At 41.8% G+C, this 12,253-nt stretch overlaps 1 protein-coding gene across 1 annotated transcript in view; it reads left to right on the forward strand.

The window, feature by feature from the left end:
* The window catches only part of BBS9 (Bardet-Biedl syndrome 9), a 567,629-nt gene that overhangs the window by 248,778 nt on the left and 306,598 nt on the right, over positions 1-12,253 (forward strand). Inside the window, exons 10-11 of the mRNA XM_056118050.1 lie at positions 3,117-3,298; positions 9,526-9,602. Coding sequence (XP_055974025.1) covers positions 3,117-3,298; positions 9,526-9,602 — 259 coding nt within the window. The remainder of the gene's footprint in view (positions 1-3,116; positions 3,299-9,525; positions 9,603-12,253) is intronic.

Genomic DNA, 12,253 nt, shown 5'->3' on the forward strand with positions numbered 1-12,253 from the left:
AGCGAGGCCTGCCTGTTCCTCTAACCTCACATTGTTCAGATGACAGCAACACTTTCTAAGTTCTTTTCTCTTTTAAATACTCTGTCATTAAAACAACTTTAGCATTTAAAAAAAAGACAAAATTAAAGGCCACTGAAGGCAAACAAAAATTTAACAATGATATTTGTTATACAGCAGTTCTAAATGACTGTGACAAATTCGACTCTCACTTTGTTTTTTTTACGGACCTCCAAGTTGTGGTCAGGGTGCTGACCCTAGTCACTCCTGGGGATTATCAGCCAAATAGGTCAGTGCTGGGGACAGAACATGCAGTGTGGTTCAGGGCCACCCAGCTTGCTCAGAGACATCCAGGGATACCTGAAGATGTACAGGGAGCCCTGTGGTACTAGGTATAAAACTGGGGTGAGCTCTGACTTTCTGTGCTATCTCCCTGACTAGAGATACTTTTCCTACAAACTATTTTTTTACAGCATGTCCCCAAAACTTAGATTTTATTTAGGTATTTATTTTTGCGCAGAACCACACCTGGCAGTGCTCAGGACTCCCTCCTGGCTCTGTGCTCAGGAGTACCTGGCGGTGCTTGAGAAACTCCATCTGATTGAACTGGAGTTAGTTGCATTGCAAGGAAAGTGTTTTAACTCTTCTACTATCTCTGTAAGTCCTGAAAACTTCACTTTAAATTGGAAATGATATTGTAAGTCATTTACAATGTGTATTTGTTTTTCTCCTTTCTCTGTTTTGTTTTTTAGTGTGGGGGAAAGAGTGACTCCCAGGCAGTGCTCATTGGGTGCTGGGCCACTCTTACTGATACTAGGTAACCTGTATGTGCTCTGTGAGACAGACACCCTAAGTGTGACTCAGACCCTTGGTATGACTCAGACCCTCAGTGTGACTCAATCCCTCAGTGTGACTCAGTCCCTCAATGCGACTCAGACCCTCAGTGTGACTGAAACCCTTAGTGTAACTGAGACCCTCAGTGCGATTCAAACCATCAGTGTGACTGAGACCCTGAGTGCAACTCAGATCATCAGTGCAACTCAGACCCTGAGTGTGACTGAGACTCTCAGTGTGCTCTGACCCTGAGGTTCAGACAGGTGACACATTGCTCTTGGTCCTTGTGATCCCTGGCTATAGGATAACACTTGGCCATTCTCAGACCTTCAGTGTGACTGAGACCCTCAGTGTGACTTACCCTCAGAGTGAGTCAGATCCTCGGTATAACTCAATCCCTCAGTGTGACTCAGACACTCAGTGTGACCCAGACCCTCAGTGTCACCCAGACCTCCAGTGTGACTGGAACCCTCAGTGTGACTCAGACCCTCAGTGAGACTGAAACCCTCAGTGTGATTCAGACCCTCAGTCTGACTGAGATCCTCACTGTGACTTAGACCCTCGGTGTGACTCAGACCCCCAGTGTGACTCAGACCCTCAGAGTGATAGAGTGATTCAATCCCTCAATGTGATTCAGTTCCCTTGGTGTGACTCAATTCCTCGGTGTGACTCAAACCCTCAGTGTGACTCAGACCCTCAGAGTGACTGAGACCCCCAGTGTGACTCAGACTCTCAGTGTCACTGAGACCCTCAGAGTGACTCAGTCCCTCAGGGTGATTCAATTCCCTCGGTGTGACTAAGAACCCTCAGTGTGACTGAGACCCTCAGTGTGACTAAAACCCTCAGTGTGACTCAGACCTTCAGTGTGACTATGACGCTCAGTGCAACTCAGATCATCAGTGCGACTCAGACCCTGAGTGTGACTGAGACCCTCAGTGTGCTCTGACCCTCAGTGTGACTCAGACCCTTAGGTTCAGACAGGTGACAGATTGCTCTTGGTCCTTGTGGTCCCTGGCTATAGGGTAACACTTGGCCATTCTCAGGGGCTGATAAAGTGTTGGTGAAGAGCCTCACAAATACCAGACATGTGCTCCAGCCGTCTCTGATCTGTCTAGCTCCTCTCATTCCTATTTTGGGAGAACATAAGGGCTCCTAATTAGGAGCCATCAGCTACCCCACGAGGTACTAGCCCAGCTCCATAGAACTGACTGTCCTGTGCTCTGGAGCGGCCATGGAATGGTACCATTGGGTGGTGCTCTTGGTTCTATGAGGTGCTGAGGGTTGGGCTCAGTGTAGCATGTGCCTGGCATGTGTCCCAGACCCCTGAGCCATCTCTTCACCCTTTGGATTTTAATTTTCAAAATTTTTATTCTCAAAATTGAAATAACACAGCAGCAGTATACATTTTAAATGCATATCATTGACAGTCACTGCATGTATAAAACCATATGTCCTATGGCACGTTTCTAGAGTAGAGCAGATATAAGGCAGCCTCAGAGTGTGGACAGGGAAAGACAGTATGGAGAGGAAACTCAGATCATTCAGGATGAGGAGGAAGATGAGAAGTGGGGACAGTTTGTCGAAGAGAGAGCACAGAGAGACCTGCTTGAGCACAGGGTGTATGAAGGAGGTGAGGCATGGGAGGGCAGGTGAGTCCCAAAAATAGAGAAAAGTAGGAGGGAAGAGCAGGAAGCATCTTTCTTCTCAAGGCCTAGAAAAGATAGCTTTCTTCCCCGTTCTCTTGAGTTTTCCTCTTTGTTCCTATTCCTCATTTTGGTTTTCCACCAACCAGCAGCCAGTCTCCTGAGCCATTGTACCTCCACAAATGCTGTCCAGGTGATCAGTGAGAATTTGCCATGTCAGGTGGGGCTGGAGAGAGAGTACAGTATAAAGGGGATAGTGCTTGCCTTGCACGGGTTCCATTTCTGGCACCCCAAGTAGTCCCCCAAGCGCCATCAAATGGTTGCTGCATGAGGATTAAATGATCTGTCTTTGAAAAGCCCTTAGAGCAGGATTTGCTGCTTAGTTAAATCCCAAAATGTGACAGTTATTAAAATAATTGTTTTTTTCTCTGTAATGAATTATTCCAGTGAGAGTACATCTCTGTAAATATAAATCATGTTCAAAATCCTTGAAATGACTCTTTGATGTAAGAGTTTAGCAATAGATATATAGTTATTTTCCTAATGGTATGTTTAAGCCAAATAAATAACAAAAAATAGATAGTCATGATTAAATGCACTGAAAATTTTCATTATCTTTTTGTTTTAATTCTCTCATTGTAGTGATTTAAAGGGAGTGATAGTCACTCTGAGCGACGATGGTCACTTGCAGTGTTCCTACCTGGGGACAGATCCTTCTCTGTTCCAGGCTCCCAAGGTTGAAGCTAGAGAACTGAACTACGATGAACTGGATGTAGAGTTGAAAGAACTTCAGAAAATCATCAAAGATGTTAACAGATCACAAGGTATCTCACTGGGCACTTTTTATTTTTTGATCTTAACATGCAATGTGAAGCTTAACTTTATGCATAGCATTGTGTATATAATAGTTAATTTTCTCTTCCTCCAAGCATAATAAATATTATATATTAAAAATAGTGTTGCTCTTCAGCACACAAAGTCTTTATCCTTAATTTGTTTCATAGCCTCTGAAAACTTAAGTCCAATTTAAGCTAGTGTTTCTGTTAATGAGTTTCAAAGACTGTTCTATCATTTTTTCCCTTTTAAACTACAAATGGAATAAGTGCTTCTGAGGCCTTGAAAAGAGCATTTTCATTTGAAGTGGTCATTTATTAGCTTCTGATGTCCTTGAGAAATTTAGTTTCTTCTTTGAAAAGAAACCCTAATATTACATGAGTTACCATTTTGTTACTAAAAATGTAGTCATTTGCAGCTTAGTAATATAATTTATATTTTTAGTTAATTACCCGTTAAAATGGAGTGTAGCCCATGGCATGCTGACTTCTGAGGACTCAGGGTACTGATGATATTTTCAGTTACTAAATTTTGAATAACTCAATATTATCTTACTTTGGGATTCCTACGTGTATGACTTTATTATAAATTAAAATGAGAAACAAAACACCAAACCTGCAGTTTGAGTTGGGCATGTGAAAGGCATTACTTCAAGTTCCTTTTTTGGGGTCAGGTAAAAGTATTTCTTTTAATGAGAAAAAATATGTCCTATTTTCACATAAAAGAAATGTTAAAACAAGTAGGGATAATGAAAGAACCAGAGTATCAAATGCCAACCAAAACAGCAGAGCCAATCTAAATTCTGTTTCAATCACTTTACTAGACTTAGGTATTTTTGATCCTATTACTAAGACAGATTCAGGGAAATTTAAATACTATATTTTAAACTAATGCTAAACTAAATTTGTCTTTTGTTAATTTTTGCGGGGTACACCAGCAGTGCTTAATGTGTTACCTCTGTGCTTAGGGACCAATAATGATGGACATGGGGGACCATATGAGATGCTAGGGATCGAACCTGGGCCAGCCGACCATTATGGGATACTAGGGATCGAACCGGGGCCAGCTGCATTAAAGGCAAATGCCTGATCTGCTGTACTGTTGCTCTGACTTGAAACTAAAACTTTTATTCTTGCTTTCATACATTCTCTTAGAAAGTTTTGACAGTAGACCAATGAACCTTAGGTCTGTTAAGTGCCTCAGTTACTTAAGGACATACTCATTGTTAGCATGACCATACCAAAACAGAGAAAGGTTGAAATGGGATGTGTCTCATTGCAACATGCAGTCTTTCCTACTTCCAATACCGATGTTTTTGGTAGTAATGGAATTATAATGCTCATCCTATCATTTCAAAGTGTAATTGGGGAAGAGTGACATTTGTATAAAGCATGGAGTTCCCAGTGCTTGTTCAAAATTTAATGTGACTTTGACTCCAAATTTTAAACTGGAGATTTTGCCCTTTCCATAAACAGTGTGTTCATTCTATTTTGATTAATGCTTAATTGTGTATAACATTTCTCAGAAAAATTCCTTACAGCTAAAAATTATTTTTCGGTGCCCACATTGATGGCTTGGGTGAGAAGGGTTAGGCTGTTTTACTTGTCACTACCTTCATCTTCTGTGTATTTTGAAATAACTACTAATTAGGCTAGAGATGTGCCCAGAGCTTTCAGTGCAAAGTTCATTATTTGCATAACCTTGAATTGAAGTTAATATTTGACACTCCCTGCCTCTCTTGTGCCACTCTCACTTAGTTTGATTCCTAAAAAAGAAACAGAGGGAAACTTCAAAAAAGACTTTAAAAATATTTTTTTCTGAGATATAAAAAATAGTATTCTATGCCCCTATAAAGTGGTGGTATGTCTGTTTGCTAAAATATCTATAATTACAGAAAAGCACTAACTCATTTTTATCACAGCAGTGCATGAAACCGAACCTTTTGGTGACCTTATTATTGATTTAAGTGCCACTTCTTTTAGCGTAGTGGCTTAAGTTAAAAAATGTTCAGTCTTGTGGGTTATGGTCAGTACTAAAGGCTTTTTAAAAAACTTGTTTCTTCAAAGAAAGAGTTGCAGCAATATTTAAAGGCAGTTTAAAAGTACATTTTGTTGTACACATGGTGTATATTATCTACTGTAATAAAAGTGTTTTTGAAGCTGATTTTATGTGTGTAAGTTATATGAGGAATGTTTGATGGAAGCATGAAATTATAGTAATAATTTCTGTATGGTTCATGGATTATGGTTCATGGATTTTGAAGCTTTTCATATCCAGCTCATTAGTGTGAATCCCGCCTAGTGTGAATCCTATTCCCAGCAGTGAACAGCGTCTTGTCTGTGGGCACTTACCGTATTGGGTCTCCTGTGATTTAAACAGTTGGTCACGCTCACTCCCTGTGGTGGGCATCAAGGAATGGGTATAATGTGGGCTCACATTTCCACAGGCTGTATCCTTAGGAAGACAGAGAAAACATCGAGGTAGGGATGCTTCAAAGGCATTCCAGAGGTCATCAATGTTAAGTGAAGTAAGTCAGAGGAGGTCAAATACTGGATTATCTCCCTTATCTGCGATATATAGAATAATTAGGATGAGGGAATGCAAGGTGTCGAAGAGGGGAGTACCTAGAATGGCCTGGACCTAGAGTGCTGAAATGAGAACAGGAAAGGAAAGAAACCCAGGGGGAGCTGTGGTCTAGCTGTGTGCTCTGTGTCAGCATCTTAGCCACAGCTCCAGCAACACTGAAAACATGAGATTCAACCTACAACAAGCGATCTTAAAAATGGGCATGAAGTGAGAAGGAGAGGGACAGACATAGAATGATTGCACTTATTTATGGCATATAAAAACAACAACGGGGGCTGGAGCAATAGCACAGTGGATAGGGTGTTTGCCTTGCATGCGGCCACCCGGGTTTAATTCCTGGCATCCCATATGGTCCCCTGAGCACCGCCAGGGGTAATTCCTGAGTGTAGAGCCAGGAGTAACCTTGGTGCATCACCAGATGTGACCCAAAAAGTAAAAAAAAAAACCGTAGGAGACTAATACCCAAGGACAGTAGAAAAACAGGCCAGGAGAGTGGGGGAAACAGCAAGGCTAAAGAAGTCCACAAACACAGTGATAGCTGGAGAGGCTGGAGTGATAGCACAGTGGGTAGGGGTTTGTGTTGCACGCAGCCCGACCCGGGTTCGATTCCCAGCATCCCATATGGTCTCTTGAGCACGGCCAGGAGTAATTCCTGAGTACATGAGCCAGGAGTAACCCCTGTGCATCTTTGGGTGTGACCCAAAAAACAAAAACAAAACAAAACAAAAAACCAGTGATAGCTGTAAATTACTGCTCTGAACAAGAACTGAGTGCTGAAAGGGGGTAAAGAGATAAACATGTTATTCTTTCATTATGAACCTCAGTGCCCAGAAGGGAAGAGAGGAGAGAGAGAGAGAGGAAGAAGAAAAGTGTCGGCCACAGAGGCAGGCTATGAGGGTGGCAGTGGCAGGAAAAAACTGGGAACACTGGTGGTAGGAAATGTACACGGGTGAAGGGAAGTGTGTTGAAATGAATGAAACCCAATGGTGAACAACTTTGTAACTGTGTATATATTGCTGTGATTCAATTTCAATTTTTTTTTAAAAAAGCATGTAAAGTAGAATTATCTGGAAATATACGCAATTAATTTTTTTTTAAAAAAGTGTGCTGGACTGGGGCCAGAGTCATAGTACAGTGGGTAGGCCACTGGACTTTTCCACAGCTGACTCGGGTTCCATCCCCAGCTCCCCATAGGTCCCCCAAGCACAGTCAGTGCCAGGAATGAGCCCTGAACACAGCCTGGTGTCACCCCCAGACAAAGAAACTAGTCAAGGAGCCAGGTGGGGGGTGATGAAGGAACCTATGGATACTGGTGGAGGGGAGTTGACACTGCTGGTGGGGTTGGTGTTGGAATTTTGTATGTTTGAAGTGGTGTCATGAACAACTCTGTAAGTCACAATTCCTTAATTAAAGAAAAAACAGAAATTAAAAAAAATAACTCTGGGACTGGAGCAATAGTCCTGTGGATAGTACACTTGCCTTGCACGCAGTCAACCCGGGTTCCATCCCTGGCCCCCATTGGTCCCCTGACTTTGTCAGGAGTGATTGCTGAGCACCACCAGATGTGACCCCCAACTCAAACAAAACAATCATTCTGCTTCCTATTTTAAATATGCTTAAGATAAATAAATCACCTCTTGTGACTTAGTAATGGAAACCTGTACTTGGTGCCCTTATTGCAAGAGGTATTGTTTAGAATTTTGTATGACTCACAAAACAAAACTAACTTAAGTAAGTCTCAGTGATGAACACCCCAATAAAGCAATTTAAGCAACATTGAATTTTGTTTCTTTCCCATGAAAGAAAAAACCAGCAATGGGCAATTCGGGGTTGGTTTGGCAATTCCACTGTCACCAGGGACCCTAGTTCCTTCTCTCCCAGGAATCATCTCTTGGTCCAGGAGGCTTCTGGAACCCTGTCCTCACAGCTGCAGCTGAGTCAGCCCCTCTGGACTCTTTCCTGGAAGCCACACCCCGAGCAGCGTCTGCTCACACACATCTCAGAGGCCTCTCAACGCTGCAGAAGAGACGGGGAAAATGGAGTGTTTCAGCCAAGCACTTTCCTGCTTAGGATACAAGTCAGACATCTCTTCACGAAGAACTGGAGAATGGATCTGGAGCAGCCGTTTTGGACGTTCAGCTTAGTGACTCGTAGAAGTTTCTGTTCCAAAGAGTGAGCATGGTGGAGATGTCTGTGGCTAGCTGGCGGCCCTTACTCGTTTGGGAGGCAGCTAATTTTGGTGACACCGTTGCCGCAGTTCTTCCCAAATTCGAGCCAGCCATCACCAGTGTGGGGGAGGTTTCTCAGGGTCACAGGCCTTGTGGGTAAGGGGAATTTAGGGATGAGACATGACTTCCTGTCTCCCTCTTATTGGGGTGATTGTTTTTTTCCCAGAAGCATTTGCCTCACTCCCAACCTCTTTACCTTTGGACAGCCAGGATTGACCTTCTGCTTTTATGCCTAAAATAACAGATGGCAGGAGGGCTGGGGTCACCAGGATTGGATTTCACTCTGGGGCCCAGGAGAGGGGATTTTTCCGGTGAAGGTGAATGCTGCATCAGAATGAGGGCTCTGGGATCAAGAAGGCAGAGGGAAGAGTGGGCGTGGGTGGGCGGCCGACCCTCTGCCACTTGTGCTTGTGTACGTATGCGGAGAGAGAGGAAAGAGCGAGAGAGAGAGAGAGAGACCGAGAGACAGACAGAGACAGAGAGAGACACAGAGAGAGAGAGAGAGAGAGAGAGAGAGAGAGAGAGAGAGAGAGAGAGAGAGAGAGAGAGAACGCTCCCCGTTCACACGTGCCTGCCCTTCTGCTCATACCTTACAACACAACGGAAGTGTTGCTTACATTGTGGAGTGTTGCCGTGTTAAGATAATGTGTCTGTGTTGAAGAGAATTGAAACTACTGAAAGTGTCAACTCCAAGTCTTAGTATTTAACTTTAGGCAACCTTTTATCAAGGGGCTTTGTGTGTGTTCTTCACAGATATTTTCATATTTTTAGAATCGGTTTTAATGCCTGTACATACATATTAGATATCTAATACTGCGTTCTGATTTTTCTTAATAATAGGAAAATCTTAGAGGTTTTTTTTTTCCCTATTGTGTACAAAAATGGAAAGTGCATAATTTATAAGTCTGGACTATTGTGCAGTATGGATAGAGCATTATTTAGTTAAGCATTTTTCCTGCTGATATAAATATGAAAATTCAGGTTTCCTTGCTCACTGTTCTGTTCAGCTCTGTTTTTCTCTCTTCCCCTGCCCCCTTTCTTCTTTCTCTCAGTAGCAGAGAACTTCATCTCTTATGTTTAAATGTTTAGTAATAGAATTGCTACATCCCAGGATGTGTCCATTTTATAATGTGATAGTCATAACCAACTTACCTTCAAACCGATTATCCTGATTGGAAAGGGAAGGGAAATTACTGGCACTGGTGTGTCAGTAGGTTACTTCTCAGCTACTACTTGGAAGAGAGAATTTTTCTTTATGTTACTGTAAAAGCAAAGAAGTGCATCAAGCTTCAGAACTGCAATACTGTATATTGTTTGAAAAAAAAATCCTTATATTTCTTACAATGTTATGGCAGGATTGAATTTAAGACTAATTTTTCTTTTTTTTTTTTGTAACTTTACAGGTGTTTGGCCCATGACTGAGAGGGAAGATGACTTGAAAGTGTCTGCCGTGGTTTCTCCTAATTGTGATTCAGTGCCTGTAGGTGCATTCATGGATTTTCAAAGGGCTTATCATAGTGGTGGGCACTTATTTATAGGGTCAAAATTAGTTTAAGTTCTGCACCTCTAAGAATAACAAATTTTAGGCCCTCTTCCTTTCTAGAAAAAAATGCTTCTAGCCCTAGAGGCAGAAAGGAATTTCTCTATCTTTGAAAGGAGGCGTGGGAAGAGAGGAGACCAGAAAGGGGTTTTGCTCTTGTCCTGAATCTTTCTCTGTCTTTCTTATGGTGCAGTTTTGTGTTAAGCCTTTATCATGTTGACATAGCTTCAGTTTGCAATAGTGCAATGTTTTCATGCTTTGGGGGTTCAGTGTTACATCACCACAGTGCCAGCATCCATCCTCATAGCATTAAAGAACAAAAGAAAGCCAAATCTGAATGGTGGAGTACTGGTAAGGTAAGGTAAGGTAAAGGCCCTCCCGTTGATCGTCGATTTACTCGAGTGGGCCCAGTAACGTCTCCATTGGAGACTTTGTTGTTACTGTGTTTGGCATATCGAATACATCACGGGGAGCTTGCCAGGCTCTGCCGTGCGGGCGAGATACTCTCGGTAGCTTGCCAGGCTCTCCAAGAGGGGCGGAGGAATCGAACTCGGGTCGGCCATGTTGGCCGCTTGTAAGGCGAACGCCCTACCGCTGTGCTATCGCTCTAGCCCTGAGTGAATTCTAATCCAGATGGATAATGATGACTTTTTAGGGAATAGAGGTGAGTTTGGGCCAAACCTGGCAGGGCTTACTCCTGGCTCTGTGCTCAGTGATCACTCCTGGTGGGCTTGGGAGACCATATGGGGTGCTGAGGATCGAACCCAGCTTGGCTGTGTGCAAGGCAGATATCTTACCTGCTGTACTATTGCACCAACCCCATTCTGACTTTTTATAGATAATATTTCATAAGATAATGTTTGTAATTTTAAGTACATTCTGGCGAGGTAGGGCTTGTTTTTAAAGTAGACCATTGATCAGGAATTTCTGTATTTTTATTTTTTTGCTTTTTGGGTCACACCTGGTGGTGCTCAGGGGTTACTCCTGGCTTTGTACTCAGAAATCACTCCTGGCGGTGCTCGGGGTACCATATGGGATGCTGGGAATTGAACTCGGGTCAGCTGCGTGCAAGGCAAACGCCCTACCCGCAGTGCTATTGCTCCATACCCAGGAATTTTTGTATTGTTTAGTTTTGAGGTCACCCCGGCATTGCTCTGGGCATACTGTTGTCTCTACACTCAGGGACTACTCCTGGTGACACATATATGGTGACACATATATTGGCTGCATACATAGCAAGTACCTTGGCCCTTGCATCAGGAATCTTTATCCTTGTTTTTATCTGTATGACTAGGGCCAGCAAGTTTTATTAGTCTCAAATTTCTTCTTAAATGGAAATTTTTTGACTTGTTAGGATAATTAGCCATTATCATCCTACTAAAGTTATATTTTAGTCCTTTCATCTTTGTCATAATTATAACCTACTATTTATTACTGTCGTTGCTATTCACTGCCATATCCTTAGTGTCTGTCACCTAACGACATTTCAGTATATATAGTTGGCTTATGAATGAAAGAGTAAAGTTGAGAAATAACAAGGATCAAAGAAGGGTTGTCCTTGGTCAGATCACTGTTGCATCTTTGTTTACTCTACTGTGTGTACTTGTCAGATTATTACTGATTTGTTCTGCTTTCTTCAGTTTGGGCAAAGTCAGTGAAGTTTATCTGTGTTTGTGGCAAAAGTTGATCAATTTCAGAGAATAAATTCAATGAATTTACTGTATTTGTAATTCATGCTATATAATTTTGCCTCAAAAATGCCTTTATATTTAGGTATTCAAGCTTAAGATAATTATTAGTTGTAATAAGTTTTCAAGATTAATCTCAGTAAAAAGAGTGAATCCATCCAAGTTGTGATAAAAATCATAGTATAAGATTGCCATAGGATAGTAAGTTAGGTATACCAAAAAAAAAAAAGAACTACATATGAAAGAAACATTCATCAGCTGAATCACATAGTAGAGGGACTGTTTTAAACTTTGGGCATACAGCACACACCATTTCTCACTCTACCTGAAGGGGTATAGTTTGAATGGAACATTTCTGCTTAGTTAGCTGACAAATGTACACACATTTTCTTTCCTTGGAAATGATTCTCTTTTTCCCTTTGGGAAACTTACATAATTTCTTCTAGGTTCTCTTAAATATAGGCTCTTTGGAGTGAGGAATTCCCTTTCTGTCCTTTAGCACTTTTGATCTTTTTAGGAAAAGGCCTTATGTAATAGCGCCATTTTGTAACATATACCTCCTTATTGGTTAGCAGAGTGCTGTTTCAGTTTAGCTAGGTGTCTCTTCAGCTTCATTTTCCATCTCTTATTAATTTTCCTTGTTAAGAAATTATTGAGAATATCATATTCTTTCCATTGGAAATTGTTAGCTCACCAATTTATGTAGTTGTGGTGTGATAGTTTCTTTGTATAGCTGTTTCTCTCTGGTTATAATTTTATGGTCCCAAAATATTGCTATCCTTGTAGTAACTTGGTGTTTAGACATGAATTGAAAAGAGCAGGGGACAGGAGATATTGGTTTCTCTTCTAGATTTGCAGACAGCAAAATGTAAACAACACATTCCTTGGCATTTAGGTAAAATT

The sequence above is a fragment of the Sorex fumeus genome, unplaced genomic scaffold (genome assembly GCF_029834395.1).
Source record: "Sorex fumeus unplaced genomic scaffold, SorFum_2.1 ptg000037l, whole genome shotgun sequence".
In the NCBI taxonomy this organism is placed as follows: Eukaryota; Metazoa; Chordata; class Mammalia; order Eulipotyphla; family Soricidae; genus Sorex; species Sorex fumeus.